Raw genomic sequence first — 24,417 nt, 5'->3', positions numbered from 1 at the left:
AAAGTGGAATACAAACTTTTTTCACTTAAATATAACACTCTGGTTATGCATTCCACAAAAATAAATTCCATGTTTGACTCATTTCTAAAGTTAATCCATACTTCTACACATTTTTCACCCAATAAATTGCTAACATACTGTTACAAATATTTATGCTTAAGATTTAGCCCTATAATTTAAATAAAACTCTTCATCCGGAGCAAAAATATTCTTAAATCCCATTATGATACAAAGTAGTACTAAGCTTAAAACATTACTCAGTTAGAGCTACAGTGTGATTAACTAAAAAGAGCAAACTTAAGGAAATTTGCGCAATTGGAGCTATAATTAGCTAGCAACAGCAAACTTAATTGTTCAAGCATACAAAACAGCTTACCTTAGGTTTTATTTTTGCTTCTTTGGCTGGCATGCTTACTAGCTCTTGCTAGCGTCTTCTGATGAGTCTAATTGAAGATTGCTTTCTACCTGTTTGACTCCATCGTTGTAAAAATCACCACATATTGGGGACAAGGGAGTGGGCGGGATTATGCAAATATGTGTGTGAAACAGTGAATGCAATGAAATATATAACTAGATAATACATAATAGAAAACTTATTTGTTCATGCAAACAAATTAGCATTTTTTGTGTTACATTTACTTCATCTTCTTCTGCTGGCATGTTGACTAGCTCTTTCTAGTGTCTTCTGATGATTCTAATTAAAGATGACTTTCTGCCTGTTCTGATCCATTGATGTAAAAATCCTTACATGTGGGGACCAGGAAGTGGGTGGGATTATGTAAATGTGTGTGTAGAGCAGTGCAGTCGCAGTGAGTGCCATAGCAGTGAAAACTATGTAGGGGGGGCTACTGAGCATTGTCTACACACATACGTTGATCAAAAATCATGCTTTTTGGGCCAAGGCTAAAAATTTCACAGGCACATATAGACCACCTGCTTTATCGAATTTTACAGTTTGACTCATGGGGACCAGCTTTTTGGTCCCCATACCGCAACTGGTCCCCATGACGTGACTGTGTATACAGATTTTTGTCCCCATAAAACATGGAAACCAGTGCACCTACACACACACACACACACACACACACACACACACACACACACACACACACACACACACACACACACACACACACACACACACACACACACACACACACACAAAAACGATTGTGTCAATCAAAGAAAACTTTTTCAATGAAAAATTAAGTGTTAATGTTTCAATCACAAATATTTTTTTGCATTCAAAAAAAGTTTTTTGAAAATTTTCTTTATTTGATTGAAGTGATTTTTCTTTTTGAAATTATACATTTTTTGAATCAACTTATTTTTTCTTTGAATAATAAAGACAAAAACTTCCCAGCCAAAATGTGGCCCAAACACAAATCAACATTACTTCAATCAAAAAAGTTGCTTAAAAAAAAAAAAAAAAAAAAAAAAAAATATATATATATATATATATGTGTGTGTGTGTGTGTGTGTATATATATGTATGTATGTATGTATGTATATATATATATTTATGTATGTATATATATGTATATATATGTATGTATATTAGGGCTGTCAAACGATTAAAATTTTTAATCGAGTTAATTACAGCTTAAAAATTAATTAATCGTAATTAATCGCAATTAATCGCAATTCAAACTATCTATAAAATATGCCATATTTTTCCGTAAATTATATATATATTCTGTAAAATAAATTGTTGGAATGGAAAGATAAGACACAAGATGGATATATATATTCAACATACAGTACATAAGGACTGTAGTGGGCATTTCACTCTACTGTCATTTAAATCTGTCTATGCTGTCGTCACGCCGAAGCGTCTACTTTTTCCAAAGCTAGTGAACGACGCCTTAATAATCAGACTTCTTCCTTTTTCATCTGATTTATTAATAAAATGGCCTCAAACCATTGTCCTCTTTAGACCGTAGTAAAACTCCCAAAAAAAGTACACAAGCATTGCATTAGCAACAACGTTAGCTTAGCACGCTATACAGGTTCACTAAACATAAACAAAAAGCGTCTCATACAAAAAATATAACATTTCGCTTACTAACATAATATGTACATTCTTTACAACAACTATACTTACGGACAAATCTTGTCCAAGGATCATATAAGCACAACATTACCATGTAGGCGTCAGCCCGAGATGTTGTGCAGCCATATTGAACTGGCAAGAAAGCAATAAACCATGTCGCAAAGCGACCACAAGAGTTCGCTGTTAGACAGCACAAAAAACCTTGCTTTAAAACTTACCAAAAGGCAGAATACTGTCTGAGTTGGACATGTGCGTTAATTGCGTCAAATATTTTAACGTGATTAATTTAAAAAATTAATTACCGCGCGTTAACGCGATAATTTTGACCCGCCCTAATGTATGTATATATATATATATATATATATATATATATATATATATATATATATATTTATATTTATAAAATAGCTTTCACATGCATTATTTTTGAGTTTCAAATTTCTTTTTGCATTCAAACACTTTTTTTTTTATTGAAGCGACTTTTTGTTATTGAAAATATTTATTTTGATTGAAGCTTTTTTTTTGGATTGAATAATAAAGACACAAATCTACCTCCATATGGCTCCGCCCAGGGGATACAATTTTTGACTGGGTTAACTACATTGGCACGACACCGGCGGGCCTCCCATATTTAATTGATGATGATCTTGGTGAAAAGTATAGCTGTCCTGCCAGCAGCCTGATTTAGAATTCCCCTCAAGAATGAGGGGGAAACAAAAAAAACGCTCATTGTTAACTTATATTATAAATATTCTTGTGAATTAACTTTATTGCTGACACTGCGTTCCGGGGTCATCAACATGTTGAGCCCCCCCTGCCCCAAAATTCAAACTCCGCCTATGCTTGGAAGCAAGTGCATTTGGCTGTAAATGCTATGACTGCAAAAAAAAAAAATATATATATATATTATTTTGTGAACTGTTTTTTATGCTTTCTTTTTTTATCCAACGAGAGTTTTTCCTGGTTAAACAAAAGTTAAATTAAGAAGAAGAAAAAAAAACTAATTTGAGAAATACACTCCCTCGTTGACCACAAGGTGGTGCTATTTGCCAATACTTTATGTGATTGAATTTGCAAGGTGGATTGAAATGTGAATATAGACAGTATTTGATATCAACCTAAATGTTGCAATTTATAATTTCCATTCACTTCACAGTGTGCATAGACACAGTAGGCTAAATTAGGTGATGATTTAAAGAAATGATAAAATTTGTACCTTATACTTATTGAGCTTTTCCCCTTTAGAAGAGGGAGCAACAATAAGCACACTGCCACTAACAAATGAAATTCATTTCTGAACTATGTTACAGTATAACGTCTTATAAGAGCGCAAAGGCTTAATTAAGACCAAACAAGATACATTTGTTGCAAAAAAAAAAAAGACCTCAATTAGACCCTCCTAAGATGTGAGATCATGTGAACAGACCACCTGTGGTTCTTTCTTTGCAATTTCAGAATCATTCATGTCAAGGCCCCTGCACTCGCTGACACAGCTTGAGCCCGATGGAGAGATGTTTCAATTCAGGCCCACAGAAGAAGAGGAGTTTAAAAAAACCTCACTCAAGATCCAAGGCCACTGGCAGGTTTCAGTCCTGACGATCGCCCAAGAAGCAAGGGTTCCAAAATGTTCTTTCAATTGTAGAATGCCCATCAAAGCCTCCAAATGGGGACGTTTAGGGGAACCTTGGCACATCAGATGGACACTCCTAACACTCAGCACCTTTATTCGGCGCGGTTAGAAAAGAAAGATCAAAGTTTGTGCAGATGAAAAGGGTCTGTTCCCTGCATTTATACTGCATTCACTCGGCCCCCCTTTTACTAAATTAAGAAAGCAGGCTTCTGCAGGCATGTGAAGAGGACTTTAACAATTATGGAGATGCTCCAACTCAACCCCTGCCTCTAATTACCACTTTCAGATGGTTAAAAGGGCTTCCTTTTTAGCTGGGCACCTTGAAAAAAGCTGTTCTTAAAATGATGACCACAAAGCGTACGGCTCAACAAGACACAGAAAGCGTTTTTTTTTTCTTTTCCTTTTTTAAAATTTATCAAATGTTTTATTGTCAAAATAGAAGTCATATTTTTGCTCTCCCACAAAAAGACATCTACAATTTGTACAAATATACAATAGTTATAAAATTTTCTTTTATACACAAATTTACATAAGCTTTATATAAATACATTTTTGAAATTACAAAATGAATGACCCGTAAAAAAAAAAAAAAAAAAAAAAAACATACACTGGGCACTATTAAGGCTTAATTTAAACCATCTTTGATGTGATTGACATTTTAACATCTGGCACAAGATAGGTACAAAAAAGGTTATTTAAAAACAAAAAATGCTCTTTGTATGAAGTTTGTTAAGAACTGGCAAAAAGAAGTAATGCCCCCAAAATTGGAGATGAGCCTAATTCATATAAACAAGGGGGAATTAAACTTTTTTTGTTTCAGTCTTCTCACTACAGTTTGGGGAGAGCAGCACCTCAGCAGCAGTTCATTACAATGCAAATTGCTTAAGACAGGGTGTGATGGGTTATCTCCCAGACAATTAGCAGTCCCGTAAGCTGCTTTACTTTTTGTTTTCTTCAAACCTGTGACAATGGCATCTGCTTGGGGCAAGACACAGAGCTGGCCGTGCCGGACCTCCACGTTAGTCCCGTGCTGACGTCGCTATACATGGAGCCGCTCGTGGCCTTGCTCCCCCAACAGCACCTGGTACAAAAAGTCCTCCAAGAGTCCAAAGTCTTCCCGGACCAGATCCAAACCCCGGATGTGATGCCCACCAGAAGGCACATGAAGTACTTTAACATAAAGACGGCATAGTCCGGCCTACTGCGGTCCCTCTCGTGTAAACAGTTGGAGCAGTTATGGGTTATTTCCCAGTTCTGCCTATTGTGCTGCTCATAGAAATAACACGCCACAATGATGGTGGCTGGAACCGTGTAGAGCACTGTGAAGACTCCGATTCTAATCATGAGTCTTTCCAGTTTGTCAGTTTTGGTGCCACCTTGCTTGATGACATTACGGATCCTGAATAGAGAGACAAATCCAGCCAAGAGAAACATGGTGCCTATGAATAAATAAATCACCAGAGGGGCTAAGACAAAACCACGCAAATTGTCAAGGTTCTGGTTGCCAACATAGCAGATCCCGGCTACGGAGTCTCCATCCACGGAACTCAGAGCCAGTACCGCTATGGATTTCATGCTGGGGATGAGCCACGCTGCTAAATGGAAGTACTGTGAATAACTGGCGATGGCTTCGTTGCCCCACTTCATCCCAGCTGCGAGGAACCAAGTCAAAGACAAGATGACCCACCATATGGAACTCGCCATGCCGAAGAAGTAAATCAAGAGAAAGACCACCGTGCAAAGCGCCGGTCCCGTGGTTTCGTAGTGAATGTGCTCCACATCCAAGTCCCTGCTGCAGGCCACCTTCTCGTGCCCGGCGATGAGCCTGACGATGTAGCCCACCGACACGAACATGTAGCAGGCGGAGAGGAAGATGATGGGTCTCTCGGGATACTTGAAGCGCTCCATGTCAATGAGGAAGGTTGCAACTGTGGCAAAAGTTGACACAAAGCACAGTACGGACCAGAGGCCAATCCAGAAAGCGGTGAAAGCCCTCTCGTCGTGGGTGAAATAGGGACTGTGGCAAGGCATGGCACAGTTGGTAATCTGGCCTGTTTTCACGCGGTTGTACAGCGGGTGGCGCTCCGTGTTGACCGGCACCATGGGTTCCAAGCATTTACATCCCGACTCACAGGGGGACGCTGCCGGCTTGTACTTCCTAGGCGGACTGGGTCTACCTGGCTTAATTTTAGGTGGGTTGAAGCCCTTCGCTGGTTGGTTGGTGGGCTTGGGCAGAACGGGCGACACGGTGGTCGAGTCTGTTCTGTTATAGTCCATGCAAAGCGTGTCGGAGTTGCCTTGCACCGGGAGTAGATCACATTTCATGCGGTCCGGCCAAGGGAAGCCATACTGCCTCATGAGGGGCGCGCAGCCGGCCCGGGCTCTCTCGCACACGCTCCTGCATGGCGGGAGCGGCTTTTTGTAGTCCTCCAGACAGATCGGCGTGTACATACTGCACAGGAAGAACTTAAGATCGGGTGAGCATTGAATCTCTACTAAAGGCCAAAACTGATGGACCTCCAATCCCGCCTCGTCCTGCGTGTCGTGGTTGAATTGGTTGGGCATGTAGGTGTAATTATAGCCGATGCCTTTACACAGAGGCACGGCTATTTCCTGGCAGGTGATCTCCTTAGCGGTGGTGCAGCTGGATCTGGGCAGGAGCGCGAGAGACAGGAGCAGGTAAATCCCAAACAGGTCGGGCTCCATCTCTCCAAGCAGTGGCGCGTCTGGACTCCTTTCCCTTTTTCTGCTCGTCAATCCTCCACCCCCCGCCTTTAGTCCGGTCAGATTTCACGCAGCGAGCCCATCTCGCGTCTCCGTGGAGCTTGCATGGAGTTGCGAGCGGCGGCCACGGTTGTGTTTACTTTGAATGAAGCAGGGGGAGACAGCATTCAGTGCGGCGAGCAGCAGTCAAGATGGCTGAGAGGAAAATCCACCGTCTTCTGCTTACACACTCCTTTTGACAGTTCGTTTAAAAAAGAACACGTAGAAATCCTCCGCAATCACAAAAACGCGCGTCTTCGCCTTGTCTTGCGTTAACAGGAACACATTCAGCGTGTTTGTGGCTCCTTTATTATTGGTTCTCATGTAAATCAGCGTCAAGCCGACCAAGTGGAGGATATATACACAAGAGGCTGGCGGGTCACGCCCCCAAACGAGCTCCTCCAATCAGAACGTTGGGAAGGCGGGACCGAGGTGAAGTCATTCAACGGTGGACAGGCTGAGATTACTTTGTTTGCAGCACTGACCACCAAGAACATGATGTCTAAAATTTTAAGGGACATTTTGCTTTACAAAGATACAATGCACAGTTATTAACTGACAGCGGTGGAGAAGTAAAAAGTGTATTACTACTATGGTAGAGGAACATCTAATTTTTGGACTATTTGGACCCCAAATATGAATCTTAAAATTGCCCAACAGCTTTTCAATCACGAAAAAATTCATTCAAAAGTTATTGTGGATTAATACACAGTGATCCCTCGCTACTTCGCGCTTCAAACGTCACTTTTTTCAATTAAAAAAACAAACAAACAAAAAAAAACAGTATTTTATTTAAAAACATTAGATAAATGCTTGTATACATGTAAAAATCATTGTTTTCTCTTACATATATTTCTCATTTATATCATAATTATTACATTTTCAGTGCTTAAAAACCGTTAACTAAAATACTGTATGCATGTTTTTTTAAATTATACTTTAGGGAAAAAGGGGAAAAATCATCAGTCATCAGTCAGTCTTTTATTTATAGCTTACCTCTTTCAAATGTTGTTAAATCTGAATAAATACATTGAACACACAAACAAAAAAATAACACACAGTCAGTACCTCAAGTAAAACTACATGATTACTCACAGATGAACCATTTATCAAGTATAATCTGAAGAGTTGTCGCCGAGAGATTATGCACTGATTTTCACAGGCCAAGTCATTATTCATGAGACTACTTAAAGAAAAGGTGATTTTTCTAAAAAAGTCTATTAATGGGTCTATTGTATTCCTCGTCGAATACTCGATAAGAAAAATACAACATATATGCATCTAAAACAATCCTAAACGATTTTATTAGCAATTTTAATACTCCTGTTAGAAATGCTCCTTTGGTATGTGTTCGTTCCCATAGCAACCAGTCAGTTACTTCCTGTTATTGTCCTACGTCACACGTGCCGCGTATTCTGGGACCGAGTATAGGCGTAAAGTGTGCATTTCGAGCAGACTGCGGCGACCTGTTAATCTGTGTGCATCCATGAACGAATGTAAGTATTTCCTCTTCATGTCATAAAGTTATAATGATAAATTAGAGCCGTGATCAGCCTGACCGTTTCATGTTTTTACTGTTACGTCGGCTGGTTGCTCCCGCTCATTCTCGCTGCGTCGAGGAGAGCGTTGTTTACATTATATTCGCATTGTACATTTGTGTTAAGAGGGAATGTGTTAGTTTAGCATCTTAAGATGATGTTGTACATCCATATGAGTGTAAAGTGCTTAGTTTTCGTCACTTCTATGGCCAAGATGACCGCACTTGCACGCAGCGTGCTTCCGGGTTGTGCGCGCGCACTCGCGCCCCCCCCCCCCACCTTTGTGCTCATTACACTGTGCGAGTCATGTATGTGTGCCATTGATTGCTTTACAGTCAATTTGCATTGTTTATTGCATCAGCACTAATATGATGTAATTTTCTTTCCTTTCAGAACCACACATATACCCACACATTTCATTCTTCTTCCACACACATACAAATACATCAACATCATTTCCATGCATGCTCTCATCTGCTCATTGAGTGATTCTCATATCAAGTGCCATTGCCTGTATATAGTTGTGCCTGTTGCCAAGTTGGATTAAAAGTGCCAAAGACCAACTCCACTCTCCGCTCCTTGTGTTCTAACCGACACCCCGAAGCGAATGAACCATCAAACACATTGAACCCATACAGTCCATTAGTCCAAATTAGAATCGATAAAGAATCGAATCACTTTAGCTTAGAATCATTAATTGATGTTTAATTTTGTATTTATAAAAAAAAAAAAAAAAAAAAACTTAAAAAAAATTATTCACTCACATATTTTAAACTTTTAAACAAATTACTTCACAATGAAAAAAATGGCTTCTGTAAAAAAGTCACGGATATCTACCTTATAACTATCGCTAAATTGTATTTATTTATTTATTTTTGTTACTGTCGCATTTTCCCCGATATGTTAGATGATAAATAATCGATCCAGACAAAGAAAAATTGGGGAAAAAAACATTTAAAAGGGTAAATATATGAAAAATAAAATCTCGACCACTCCTTGATGTCTGCGATTTCTGCATCGCTACCCTTGTTATATTACCATGTTTCACCCATAAAATCCCCCAAAAATCCATTCACAGCTGTGTCTTGACACTCAGTGATACATGCGACATGGAGTTTTTGGATCGAAACGAGGTAAGTATACGATAATATCTCGTTAAAGTCATGGCGTCTGTAATTCTGCTCTCGCGTGCTCTCGCCTCCAGATAGTGTTTTGCTGTTTAAAAAAACTTTAAATTTTTTTTTAAAATATTATTTTTTTTTAAATGCCCTCCTGTCCAAAATATTTCTTCCCCCAGAAAGTTGAGATTTTAAGCTTTCCAGTGGTGTATCACACATGTATAACAGACAATTTTGAGATTTGGCCAAATTGGGTGTCTCAGAGTGGAACTTCAAGTCACCTGAGTGTTTTCCGCCATATATATATATATATATATATATATATATATATTAGGGCTGTCAAATTATCGCGTTAATGGGCGGTAATTAATTTTTTAAATTAATCACGTTAAAATGTTTGACACATTTAACGCACATGCCCCGCTCAAACAGAATAAAATGACAGCACAGTGTAATGTCCACTTGTTACTTGTGTGTTTCGGTGTTTTGTCGCCCTCTGCTGGCGCTTGGGTGCGACTGATTTTATGGGTTTCAGCACCACATGAGCATTGTGTAATTATTGACATTAACAATGGCGAGCTACTAGTTTATTTTTTGATTGAAAATTTTACAAATTTTATTAAAACAAAAACATTAAGAGGGGTTTTAATATAAAATTTCTATAACTTGTACTAACATTTATCTTTTAAGAACTACAAGTTTTTTCTAGCCATGGATCGCTTTAACAGAATGTTAATAATGTTAATGTCATCTTGTGGATTTGTAGTTATAATAAACAAATACAGTACTTATGTACCGTATGTTGAATGTATATATCCGTCTTGTGTCTTATCTTTCCATTCCAACAATAATTTACAGAAAAATATGGCATATTTTATAGATGGTTTGAATTGCGATTAATTCATCTTTAAGCTGTAATTAACTCGATTAATAATTTTAATCGTTTGACAGCGCTAATATATATATATATATATATATATTTTTTAATGTATATTTATATAAATAATCCCCCCCATCTAAATAAGGTCCGCCTCTACTTCGCGGATTTTCGATTTTCGCTGGGATCCCCATTAACCGTGACAAACGACGGATCACTGTAAATCATTTTGCATTTTCAATGTGTAAGTTACCTTTGCGTGAAATGTGTGAAAAGCAACAGATGTAATGTTTAACAACTGATACTCCTACCCCACCTTTTTCTTTTTTAATTTAGTCCCTCTAATTTCAATAAAAATATAGCCTACAATGAGGCAAATATGATTTGTTTCTCTTTCGTATGAAAGCGAGGCCAGTCTGCTAAATTGGTTAATTTGCGCATGGTAAGACTACCCAGGGAGCTGTCTGTCCTTGTGAAAAGCTGTTTTATTTTTCAAATGAGGTGCTAATGTTTCGTTTAACGCTTGCATAGAGCTCCACAGGAGGCGTAATTGCGCACGGCAGAGAGCACAGAGCAGAGCAAACTGACAGACAGACAGACAGACAGACAGACAGAGGAACTCATATGTGTTAACATGCTGAGTGCGTGACTGATGATCTCTCTCTTGTACTATTTATTTGGTGATATTTCTGTCACTCAATAATCTGGTTTCATTATCTACTGTTAACAAGTTATATCAGCTCTGCGAGAGTTGAGTCATAGATGAAACGCAAAAAATGAGAAGGTTGAGTCGATGTATCAGGTAAATCTGTAATGTGGAATAGTTATATTATAACGCATGAGACCAAATCATATTACCATAATAGTTTATGCCTGCTGAAACTTTATTTTAAGAAACGATAAACTGCATATGGAAACCAACTCAGCATAATATCTGGCGATATATTGTTAGAAAGGCATTATTCCTCTAAATTAAAATATCTTGAATTACATCAAATTTGATAGACTAATATCTTAAAGGGTTGTTTTGTACATTTGCACAATTTGTGTTATGAGAGCATTCACAATCTTTGGTTACATAACTACAGTAATAAGTGATGTCATGTGCGTCGCCAGACATATTTCACTTGGGCACGTGCCCCAGTATAAATGTATAGTATAAACTTTGGATTTTCAAGCCTACATAGCATAATTTACAGAATGCGCCAATTTAATATGGTCATATTCCTCTATTCACTCCATGGGACATATGCTGCGTCCAAATGTTTCGGGAGATCTGACTACCCAAGTTCGAAAATCGTTTTAATGTGTTGTCAGTTACTAATGTGGCATTAAAATATGTTTGCTTCAAAGAATAGTAGCCTGTTTTAATGATCCAACGATACATCACAGGTTGAAGCGACTGTTTGTCACTTTTTATCGACACCATGTAATAAACTAGGGTGACCAAACGTCCTCTTTTGCCCGGACATGTCCACCTTTAACGTCGTGTCCTCGTCATCCGGCCGGGTTTCATAAATTCATGAAAATGTCCGGTTTTTATGATTTTTCACAGGACCAATTTGAGGAGAATATCTCCGGCCGCTGGGGGGCAGCGCTTGCCTGTGTTGTCGTGGCTCCTACTAGTAGGGGCGGGAGAAGGAGTACAGTTTACCCCATGTATTATGGGGCATTACCGCCATCTACTGGGTTCACGGTTTGGCAAGAGAAGAGGCAGTTACAGACTACAATAAGGAGTAATTTTAAGAGACGCTTATAGTGCTCCGTACACCTTTCTGTAAGTTTATCTTCTGTTAATGTCGCTCATGTTTCTTCTGTTATATATTATACAATATATGGGTACAAAGAGATGCAGTATGTTGTATTAGTCTTGTATTAATTGTTCTGCATTTGTGTATTTGGTTTAATGTTGGTATTATATTTTAAGTAGGAGCGCCTGCCCAGTTGTTAAGAGTTTATTTACGATAAATTCTTATATAATGGCAACTGTTGACTTCTGTCGGAGTTTGTACTGGCGTGATCTGTAAAATCCCGTTTGATGTCAAATTGTTGCGCTACCGATGATTGTAAACACAGATAGCAAAGTTTGATTTTGCCTTGTCTCCCAGTACTCGCTAATAGGGTAGCTATCAGTGAGCTAAGCCGCGCTAGGCATTATGGGAAATGTAGTTTTGAACTGCTGTGTTTGGAAACATGCTGGTTGAATAGTTTGTCGGTTTATTTTGGTTATTTTTTGCGTGTAATCACAACAACAATTGTCGTGATAGTAATTTATAAAAAAAATTGATGTGGCACAAGCCTACTGTGTGTCTGTATTGACTGTACTGTATTTCCACGGGTCTGCATGATTTTTTTTTTTTGTCATTAATTTTTTTTTTTTAATTTCCATATAGTATATAATATATACTATATGGCTTTGTTTTCTTTTTTTTTCTTTTTTTTTTCTATCTAGACTGAGGAGGCACACTTTAAATATATTAAAGTGATATAGGCATCTTTGAGTGAACTTTGAGTAAAATTGAAGTATCTCGAGGCCAGGCCGAGTGTCCTCTTTTTTGGAACTCAAAATATGGTCACCCTAAATAAACGATCATTTTTTCGATTACTCCAACAACACGTGAATGCAGCATCAATATTACGGTGCGTGCCAAACTGCCAATCATACAGTTGACGGTGCAAATTACTTCTTCCCGCTTGCTTTACAGCACAGGTCTCAAACCGGTCCTCAAAGGGCCGCAGGGGGTACTGGATTTCATTCCAACCAAACGAGACAAATACCTTTTCACCAATCTGGTTTCTTACAAGTGTAATCAGTTGATTGCAATCAGGTGCTGCTTATGTTAGTAGAAACCTCATTGGTTGAACTGTTTGTGCTGGATCTGTTGGAACAAAAACCAGGACCCACTGCAGCCCTTTGTGGAGTCGGTTTGAGACCGCTGCTTTACAGGTTAGTGCCAGATAAACTACCCATCCTTGTTGTTCATTTTTCCTTACCTCTGTGTTGATGTTTGTTTGGTCGCCTATTCCCACGAATTGTGAATTTAAATGGTTCAACTTTACTCTTTACGTAACAGACCGTTAACTGCAGTGAACTATTCTGGTCGCAAATTTAAGTAGCCGATTAGCTGCCGCTTTTGAGCTAAATGGCTATGAATACATTGACAGTTAAATGTGATTTGAGTGAGCTCTCACTCAAGAGCTTTACCTAATAGAGGTGGGAATCTTGGGGCACCTAACAATTCGAGTACGATTCAGAGGCCACGATTCGATTATAAATCGATTATTGATGCAGCCCCAGCTGTCAGCTGCTTTTAATGTTTTTTACATTAGTTCCAAAATTGTACTAAAATCCTTTCAGGCTTAAACAAACTACGATTTTAGTATCAAGTTACCGGTTAAAAACAGTAAATAAAATACTCAAGTCCCCATTCTGCATCAGCAGCTTTAAACTACATTCAATTAATTTAATGTTGTGAATTAACCGTTAAAGTTGTTAAAATTGCTCCAGTTATTCCATAATTTTCCTTTTGTCTACTTTCAACATGTGAAAGTTTTAAACATTTTTCCTCATTTAAAGATAGATTCAAGTTAAGATTTTGTCGATTTAGGAGTATTTTAAATAAAAAAGTTAATTAGGTTCGCTACAACATAGCCTTCCAGTGAAGTCTACTTCTTTAAGATGGTGGCTGTTCAAAATGCCAGCAAGTTTGTCATTTCGCATCTAGTTCTGTATACATATGCTAACGCTGCCGATTCTGTCATTTTGCATCTAGTTCTATATACAGTACATGTGATGTTTATCGTAGCATTATGTGGCCGTAGTTTGTAGCAATTGGGCGTTGTATGCAGCGGTTGTCGGCCGCAATCAGGTATTATTGTTTTTTTATCTAGCCTCATGAGTTTAACGTGATATTCACTCTCGGTCCTTTCCTCATTGCGTCCCAAAGACCGCGCTGACTGTATTTTAGTTCAGCTTTACCTGGCATAAATAAATAATCGGAATTTGGATGTTTTTGAATCGTTCTCGAATCTTCCATGGCCAAATTGCGAATAATCCAAGAATCGGAAATTTCGTACGTCTTTATGACCTAATATTGCATTGATATGATATGTGGTATTTGAACTGTATCAATACAAATGTGATTTATTGCTGTTTGTTTATATGACCAAAATGAATCAATCTGTTTTGCAATTGCCTAAATTCGGGATATAACAGCTAACAATTTCGTATTTGTGCTCATGATAATTTCCAATTATCATAGAAGCATTTTATTTTTTACTGTAGTGCCTGTAGTCTGTAACAAGATGTCCTATTTATTTATTTTTATTTATATTTGACAGTAACAGCAGGACACTTGCAAATGGATTTTACAAGGTAATTTGCTCGCAGCAAGGATAAATCAGCAAGGAGGAATGAGAGAGGTAAGCGAGGTAACCCACCTCGGCATCATCAACCACTTTTAGGTCACAACCTACCAGTTGAGATACACTGATTAATTGCATTACAGTTACAGTGATATAGCCCCGTTTCTGCCCAGACAAAGTTTAGGAAGAGGCAAAGGAGAGATGGAAGCTGATGAGCATGCGCAGAGGTGAATTGATTATCAACAAGGGATGTCCCAATTTTGATTTTGAATATTCATGGCTGAAAAACAATCACTTTTGATTTGATTATATATAGTTTAAAGCACTATTCCTGACTTTTTATGAAAAGAAGTGCTTGAAAAAAATGTGCTCGCTCAACCAGCTGTGCCCCAGTATTGTATTAGGTCTAGTGACGGCCCTGCTGAAATATGGAAAGGTTATACGTATTATAATGCATTAGACCAAATCATATTACCATAATAGTTTATGTCTGCTGAACCTTTATTTAAAGAAACACTTAGCCGCATATAGAAAACCATAATGTATGGCGATATATTGTTAGAGTACCATTATATTTCTAAATCCCCTTAAAATAGCTTGAATTCCATCTAAGTTAATAGACTAATAGGGTCTTAAATGGTTGTTTTGTTCATTTACACAATTAGTGTTGTGAGGGCATTCACAATATTATGTGATATGACATAAGTAGAAGTAATGTCACGTGATTATTTTATAATATCTAAAGTGTGACCTTTATTAACTCAACACCGAGTTTAAAGGAGCATCTTTACACTCAGTCTAATGTAAATTATGTTTGCCTGGCACAGCCAGGCTATTCTCCCTGTATTTTTCAAACACTGTGAGATATAGTCTGGGACCCAGCCCATTAACGGCCTCTCGAGCAAGATACAAAATCAACCGTCCAATCAGATTCGTTTATTTGCGTGACATGTTCTTAACGAGTAACGTCACTCTTAGCGCCGAAAGTCGTTTTTCTGCTGTCTAACAGCGAACTCTTGTGGTCGCTTTGCAACATGGTTTATTCTTTTCTTGCCTGTTCAATATGGCTGCACAACGTCTCAGTTGTGCTTATATGATCCTTGGACAAGATTTGTCCGTAAGTATGGTTGTTGTAAAAAATGTACATATTATGTTAATTAGCGAAATGTTATATTTTTTGTATGAGACGCTTTTTGTTTATGTTTACCTGTATAGCGTGCTAAGCTAACGTTGTTGCTAATGCAATGCTTGTGTACTTTTTTTTTTTTGTAGTTTTAGGACGGTCTAAAGAGGACAATGGTTTGAGGCCATTTTATTAATAAATCAGATAAAAAAGGAAGAAGTCTGATTATTAAGACGTCGTTCACTAGCTGTCTAGCTTTGGAAAAAGTAGACGCTTCGGAGTGAGGACACCATAGACGGATTTAAATGACAGTAGAGTGAAATGCCCACTACAGTCCTTATGTACCGTATGGTGAATGTATATATCCATCTTGTGTCTTATCTTTCCATTCTAACAATTTATTTTACAGAATATATATATAATTCACAGAAAAATATGGCATATTTTATAGATGGTTTGAATTGAGATTAATTGCGATTAATTACGATTAAATAATTTTTAAGCTGTAATTAACTCGATTAAAAATTTTAATCGTTTGACAGCCCTAAAAAAACATGTTATTTTGCAGACGTAGGAACAAAACATCATCGTAAACTGAGCGCCCCTATAATTGCGTTTCCTTGAGGCCAAGTTACAGTCAAGCACAACAGGCAACAGGCTCTATTGCCACACGGGCATAATACAACATTGTCTGGTGAGGAGAGTTCAAATTGCTGATATTGTGTTTGGTGTGCAGCCCACTTTTTATAATATGAGGTAGCTATTTTTACAGCCCTGACCCACTGAATGAAAGCAATAGTGCGGAGTTGAGCTTGCTTGGACAGCACAGCTTGATTCAAATGAGCCAGGAGACGAGACTTCAGCCAGCTGTATGGAGGTTTACCCACGTCTGGATAAGTGCTTGTTTGTGCTCACAATGAATGGTGTGAAATCTCATATTACGTGTAAAAATAGAATAAAGTGAGAGCGGGGTAGCGCAATGAACGATATGATATCTGCTCATCTTGCGCTGGTCTCATGCTGTGAGAGAATATGAGCCCACACCAAAGCTTTGAGAACGATGTGTGACCAATGAATAAAATCCTCAATGAACATCAGGACCTAAGTTAATGCGTTCCATTTAAACGCCAATTCTGCTCGACATAATCAAGTGCTCGGAGAGGAAGCCCATCAAGTGTGACCGCTTCCAAGATTCGAGACTATACGAGATGGCGAGACGGAGATATGCAAATGCAACTTTATCTTGTAAAGGGAAAAGCTTGGAGGAGATTTAGCCAATCTGCCGGACACAATTCCAAGAGCCTCGGTGGCATTTAGCGGGCTCACACTAACCCTGGGCTGCTTGTTAAGACTTCATTAGCCGTGTTTGCTCAGGCCTCTTTTCTGCAAAGAGGTGGAGGAAGGCTCCCCAGGCTCCAGCCTATAGACACTCCATATGGGGCTTGTTTGCTCATGGCTGGCCCCGGTTAATCACTTTCAGGTGGAGCTGAAGTAGATGGAGCAAGGCTGAGGGGATTTGGGGGACTGCTTGGTTGGACCACCAATCCCCCACCCAGAACCCCCACCCCCCTAATCGAAGTTCTCCTGAGGTGACAGAGCATGGAGCGTGTACCCTGTGAATTAGCTCACCTAGGGCCCATTACCTTAACAAACACAGCCAGCCCCTCCAATCAGCCTACTGCTGGGAGGACAGGCGGCCCCTGTAAATCCTTCTTTACAGCTGTGGTTCCTCTGTGTGACCACTGTGTGTGTTTTCAGGAGGAAATCTATTGAGTGAGAGGATCAAGAAGTTAAAGCTTTTAAAACTGAACACTACCTCCACCAACTCATGCAGTGGAAAGTAAATCATTTCAATGGAGTTTTGCAGGCTTAAAATACCAATTTAAAAGCTGATAACAACTTGGTGATTGTGAAAATTTAAATCCCCATTAGTGTTGTCACTTGGTGTTTACAATCAAAGGTCAGTTTATTGGTTCGTCTAATGCAGGGGTGTCAACAGAGGTGGGTAGAGTAGCCAAAATTTTACTCAAGTAAGAATAACATACTTCAAAATAATATTACTCAAGTTAAAGTAAAAGTAGTCATCTAAAAATGTACTCAAGTACAAGTAAAAAATTATTTGGTGAAAAGAATACTCAACTAATGAGTAACATTGTTAGTAACTGCTTACGATATTTGATTTTCTTTCTTTTAAACAATGGTATTTTTTTTCCCACAGCACAAAGTTATCTAGATGAACTTATTATGCTGTGCTATAATCTTTTACATAACCCCATTAAGCCAAAGAAATGCAAAAAAATAAATAAATAAATAAATTAAAAAAATATTGAATTCTGGAAAGAGAAAAAAAAATCTACAGAATTGAAGCATTATTCGTTCAAAGAGCCTGAGTGCCCTTTAGTAGAGAAAACATATTTCCTATTATGAAACTAAAAGGATCATTAATTTTCGTTTTAGTCTTTTGGACGAAAACACTTATTAGTCTTAGTCATATTTGAGTCACTTCAAAATGTGTTCGTCTTCGTCTAGTTTTAGTCGACGAAAACTCAGACAAATTCTCAAAATATTTTCGTCCATAAACTTCAAAAGTTTTAGTCCATGAATGAATCAATAAATCAATAAATGGTATGACATTGTCAGATGAGCACATACAGTAATTGGAATTCACCATCTTCATGATGATATGATACACTTAACAGGAAAACACCACATTATTTGCAATTAATTCGACTCACCTGGAAGCTACAAACTGTATTTAAAGCGTTTTCCAGGAGTTTAAGAAGACACCTTAATAAATGCTAATGCTAATGCAAAAGCTATGCTAATGTAAATGCTATGCTAATGCTACAAGTTAGTTTAATGTGTGATGATCACTCATCACAGACCTTTAAAGGCTAAAGCAACATGGCAGATCTAGCCAGGATAAGAAAGCAAAACTTACCAAGCAGCACCTGACACGTTTCACAAAAAGAGGCTGGATTTAGCACACGCTTACTGGGATGGGGGCGGGGAGGCAGCACGTCACATGAGCGAAATGACCAAACACTGCTAAATTGCGAGCTAACCACACATGGGATAAGAAAATGCCACACATTGTGAACTTGTGACAGAAACTAAGGCACATTTTCATCTCGTTCTTGTCTCGTCAGACGACAACTGGTATTCATCTTGTCATGTTTTAGTCTCCCAAGACACGTTTTAGCACGTCATTGTGACATCATCGTAATGAAAAAAATGTTTGTTGACGAAATATTTCCGTTATTGTCATCGTTGGCGAAAACAACACTGTGATCATATTTCAGGTTTTCCGTGGTCAATCGGTGCCAAATAAAAACTGGTAGAGAGATTAAAATCCGTGCTTTCGAGTCATGTTTACGGCGGCGCTCTATGTCAAATACTGTACTTAAATGTTTTTACGGTACTTTAAAGACACCACGTAATCGAACAGGCTTGCATGATCATAGAACGGCAAGCTTGAGTCTGATTGATATCATGGAGTCATGTGATTAATGTTGGGACGTCTCATTGGTGAAACTGATAGAGACACTGTTGATGTCTCTGGCAAAAAAAAGAAGAAAAATCTAATATGTAGAATAAAGAGTAAAAATGTCAAAACTAGTGTAGCCCACGGTAGCTCAGCAAGAGTAGCGTTTCTGCAAAAATCTACTCAAGTAAAAGTAAAAATTATTGCTTGGTAAAACTACTCTAAGAAGTACATTTTTCACATAAAGTGACTTAAATAAATGTAATGGAGTAAATGTGACGCGTTACTAACCACCTCTGGGTGTCAAATATGCGGTCCGCGGGGGTTGTTCTGCCTGACAGGCATGTTGTAGCTCATTCATACTGTATGTACTAAAAAAATGCTTTTATTTTGACATTGGCGTCGTAAAAGCAGTTATTTTTTATTTGTGTCATTGAGTGAGTGCACTACTGAACTTGGCTCAGTCACATTTTTTTCACTTGACCCCACCCAGTTAAAATAGATTGGATGTCTAGCGCTGTCAATGGCAGCCAATGAGCTAACAAGGAAGTAGGGCTGCAGCTATCGAATATTTTAGTAATCGATTAATCGACTGAAAATCCTATCGATTAATCGAGTAATTGGATAAAACATATTTTTTAGGTAAAGAGGAATTATAAATATACATGAGAAAAAAAGACATTTCATTTAATATTGAGCCATTTTCAGTCAATCAGTGTCTTTATTTTCGATGTAAATTCTTGAAAACAGCCAACAATTGCCTCTCAGATGTGACTACAATAAAAAAAAGACCAATTCACTGCTTTCACTCCAAAACCTTTTAGATCGTATTAAAAAAAAAAAAAAATCTTACCTAAAAATGCCATTACGCTTGATAACACACATCACTTAAAAGCTAGGTGTTTTCCACACGTGTTTCAATTGAATTTCCATTTTAGTCAAGCCATTTTTAAGTTCTAGTTAAGTTTTAAGTTAGTCTAAACTGTAAGTCCTGATAGGATTTTGAGGTTTTACATTGTTCAAAATAAATGTATTGTAACATAACAGGTTATAATATGGCGGGGATATTTGCATGCATTGCTGAATGCACCGCGTGACGTGTGGGGGTGAGGGAGGTGCGGGAGAACGAGAGACGTGCCTTCCTGTTGTTGTTGTCGTTCCACAAGTTCCCAAAAAAGAAATAATTGCAACCTAAAGAAGTGGGTGACTCTTTGTCAACGTTACAGTATGATACCTGCTGTATTGGAGCACATTAGGGGCCAATGCTACTTGGTGTTTTATCCAGCAATGACTACAGAGCTAAAATTGACAGTTAGCTTTATCATATTTTCATTTTACACTCTCATCACTCTACAGCGCTATGTTTCACAGATGAAATAAAGCCTGTATGTAAGACATGTTAGCCACGCATCGACAGTGGTCTTAATAGAAACCTAGCCCTCCGCAGGGCTAACGTTACGTACATGAGCGAGTGACAGTAACGTTAATCTCATTTATTAGCGCTGAGAAGTGTACTGCTTTAAGATGGCGGCTGTTTACTAACACCGCTGACTCTGTCATTTCGCATCTAGTTCAACATACATGTGATTTCTATGACACGCATCAGATGCTACCTGCTACCACTGCATCATGCGGGCTAGTTTTTAGCAACGACGGCGTAGTTTGTAGCGGCTAGGGTTGCCACTTGTCCCTTAAAATAAGGGACAATCAGAAATTGGGAATTAAATGTTTCGTTCCGTATTGAACTAATATGGAATATAAATGAATAGATACATTTCTATGCATTTTAGGAGTTTTGGGAATGTCCCTTTTTTTCTCTGCCTGTACAGCTTTGGGCGCGAGGGGGGCGTCCTGTATTTCTTATTTCTGAAAGGTGGCAACCCTGGTAGCGGCTGTAGGCTGCAGAAAGGTTTTTTATATATTTTTTAATTGCTTCTTCCTCTACGCATGTGACATCAGCGCGTTGTCCCGCGTTAAAAGTAGTCCAGGCAAAACGTGATGCTTAGAGCTGGCAAAATTAAACGATTCCTCGAGGTGAATAAAATTACTCGGATTAGTTTTTAAACTCAAGTTACTCGAGTTGCTCGAGTATTCGTTTCAGCTCTACAAGGAAGTGATCCAAAAATGCCTCACAGTCAACAGGAAGTAATCTGGAAATACCACAAAATCAACACGAAGTGATTCAAAATGTACAGTACAGGAAGCGACTCCGGAATATCCCAAAATGTACGGGAAATGACCCGCAAGTAACCTAAAATTACAATGAAGTGACCCAAAATTAACACTTTGACTTCAATTGGCAATCATAGGCGTCAAGACTAACTGTGAATGCTCATATTTCAGTGCCATTGACAGTGCTAGACGTCCAGTCTATTTTGACAGGGGATGGGGCGAATGGTATTTGGCCAAAAATAAACTGGTCCGGCTCACATGGGATCTAATTGTTTAGAATGTGGCCCGCGGACCAAAATGAGTTTGGCATCCTTGGTCTAATGAGAGCATATAAGAGAACTATGAATCAATGATGCAACAGAGTCCAAACCCCACAGTTATTTATTCATTTATTTTAGCTACGTTATACTCACCCCTCATACATACATTAAGAAACCATCAGTTCAATTGAAGAACACTTGATGTTGTCCATTGGTGTGAATCTGACGAGAAGGAAGTCACACAATTTCACAACTGATGAAAAATGTAATATAGAAAAAATCCCAACTATGAGCTCAGTTTTTGCTGAAATCTTGTCAAGCGATTTACTTTTCACTCACTTGAAAATTAATTGAAACACAACATGGTCTGTATGGGGGGGAGTCTGGCAGCTCTGCATCAGCCAAAGAACTGACTGGTTTTGGCCGCCGTCCCTGAGCCAAGCAAGTGTATGTGTTTGTGTGTGTCTGTTTGTGTGTGTTATTGTGTGATTGTTTGGAGTTTTCAGCCATCTGATGCCACAAGAATCTGGCCAGCTAGCAGGAGTCTGCTTTTGGCTGCCTTGACGCCTGCTACTTGACACTCCTGACAGATTTATCTCCCTCTTGTAAAACAGCATGCAACTTGTTCTCTCCACTCAGGAAGATTTAGAGAGATTCCGTTTGCTTAGAAAACACATGCAGACACGCATCAATTTGGAATTACATTGTTGAAATACTGACAAGCATGACATGAAATGCTGGAACAACTAATCGATTAAATCGATTAATAAATTAATTGCCAACAAACTTTATAGTCGATTTTTGCCGGCAGATATGAACAGTCCCGTTTGGGTCCTTGTTTGTGTGTGATGTGAGACTGCACGTGCCACCAGTGATTAGAGCAAGAGAGAGAGAGAGAGTTCACTGCTACCCTTATGTTGGGCTGCTGAATCAATAATATTACGAAGTATCGAAAATTATATTTTCTTTTGTGTTGTTTGATCCAGTGTGCCTCCGTCAGAGGTCAGTAAATGCTGCCAGTTGTATTGTTTGCATTCTTTGTTGATGAGATGTTTCTACTTAGCACGAAGCACGGATAGCATGCAAACAATGACAGAAGTGGGAAAAATAAGTAACTGAACCCTCTGCCAAAGGAGACTTATAGAGCAAATGAAACCAATTTTTACCGAACATTTTAAGTCAGGTGTGTGCCCAGTCACTGATGGGTGGTTTAAAGCTGCCCTGTTCGCTATAAAACACACACCTGGTAAGAATTGTCTTGATGAGAAGCATTGTCTGATGTGCATCATGGCTCGGTCAAAAGAGCTGTCTGAAGACCTGCGATAAAGGATTGTTGTATACTTATTATTTGTATACTGTAAAGCTGGGAAAAGATACAAAACCATCTCTAAAAGTCTGAATGTTCGTCAATCGAGAGTTGTGTACAAATGGAGAGAGTTTGGCACTGCTGCTTCTCCCCCAAGGAGTGGCCGTCCACCAAAGATGACGCCAAGAGTTCAGCGCAGAATACTCAGAGAGGTAAAAAAGAATCCTAGAGTGTCACTGGCACAGTCGAATATCTCTGTGCACACATCAAATGCATGTAGAACTATGGCCAAGAATGGTGTTCATGGGAGGACTCCACGGAGGAAGCCACTGTCTAAAAAACATTGTTGCTTGTTTAATGTTCGCAAAAAGGCACTTGGACACTCCACAGCAGTTTTGGCAAAATATTTTGTGGACTAATGAAAACAAAGTTGAATTGTTTGGGAGTAACACACAACGTCATGTGTGGAGGAAAAATGGAACAGCTCACCAACATCAACACCTCATTCCCACCGTGAAGCATGGTGGAGGGAGCATCATGATTTGGGACTGTTTTGCTACCTCTGGGCCTGGACAACTTGCAATCATGAATGGAAGAATGAATTCAAACGTTTATCGAGATGTTTTGCCAGAAAACTTGAGGCCGTCTGTTAGACATTTGAAGCTAAAAAGAGGATGGATGCTGCAACACGACAATAATCCAAAAGACAGAAGTAAGTCAACTTCTGAATGCTTTCAGAAGAACAAAATACACGTTTTGGAGTGGCCAAGTCAAAATCCAGACTTCATTCCCATTGAGATGCTGTGGCATGACCTAAAGACAGCGATTCATGCCAGCCGTCCAAGGAATCTGACTGAACTACAGCAGTTTTGTACAGAAGAATGGGCCAAGATTAGTCCTGATCGATGCGCCAGACTGATCTGCAGCTACAGGAAGCTTCTGGTTGAAGCTATTGCTGCCAAAGGGGGATTGGGGCACAAAATCTTAAATGTGATGGTTCACTTTCTTATTTTTCCCTTCTGTCATTGTTTGCATACGATCCTCCTCAAAATATGAAAACCTGTATTTGTTTGGGTGGTTTTAGTTAAAGCAGACACTGTTTTTTCATCTGTGTGATTTTGACATTGATCAGATCACATTTGATGGTGATTTTATGCAAAAATGTGACAAATTCCAAAAGGTTCAGATACTTTTTCATACCACTGTATTCTTTGTTATTGAGACATTACTACTTAGCACGAAGCGCAAAGGTCGTTTGCAATTATGCTAATCAGTGTCTTAACTGTCGGTTTGTATTGTGTTTTAGGGAAGCATATTAGCACTTGAGTTATTGTTAGATTTATATAAAGCCATTCATATAACAGCTTCGAGTGTCCTTTCAACACAAACTCCCATTCAAACTGTAAGTTGTCATACAAGAGAGTGTACTTTGAAAGTTGATTTGGATTGCATTTATTAATAACTGTATAGAGTCTGCCTCCTCCTTATTCAATTTGGTTGATTAGTTTTTTTGTTTTTTTTTAATGAACAGGACTTTTGTCTGATTTGTGTACTGAGAAATTATTTTTATGTTTTATACTCAGAATCTTTGTTCTGGTTGTAGACTACAGTTAAGCCAGGAAGCTGAAATAAAATATTATTTTTGAAGGATCTAGTCATCCATTTTGTCTTCATTGTGACTTAGAACATGCCTAAAACGTCAAGTTAAATAATAAAGGTAATTAAAAA

General features: G+C 38.5%; 1 protein-coding gene across 1 annotated transcript; it reads right to left on the bottom strand.

Moving 5' to 3' along the window:
- Window positions 1-4,197: 4,197 nt before the first annotated feature.
- fzd8a (frizzled class receptor 8a) lies at window positions 4,198-6,818 on the bottom strand. Its single transcript, XM_057824411.1, has one exon. It carries the CDS (start codon window positions 6,387-6,389, stop codon window positions 4,638-4,640), a length of 1,752 nt encoding a protein of 583 aa, XP_057680394.1. The 5' UTR covers window positions 6,390-6,818; the 3' UTR covers window positions 4,198-4,637.
- Window positions 6,819-24,417: the final 17,599 nt, after the last annotated feature.

Source organism: Corythoichthys intestinalis, chromosome 20 (assembly GCF_030265065.1).
Source record: "Corythoichthys intestinalis isolate RoL2023-P3 chromosome 20, ASM3026506v1, whole genome shotgun sequence".
NCBI lineage: Eukaryota > Metazoa > Chordata > Actinopteri > Syngnathiformes > Syngnathidae > Corythoichthys > Corythoichthys intestinalis.
Note: the sequence above shows the minus strand (reverse complement) of the source record. Positions and strands in the feature narration are given on the sequence as shown.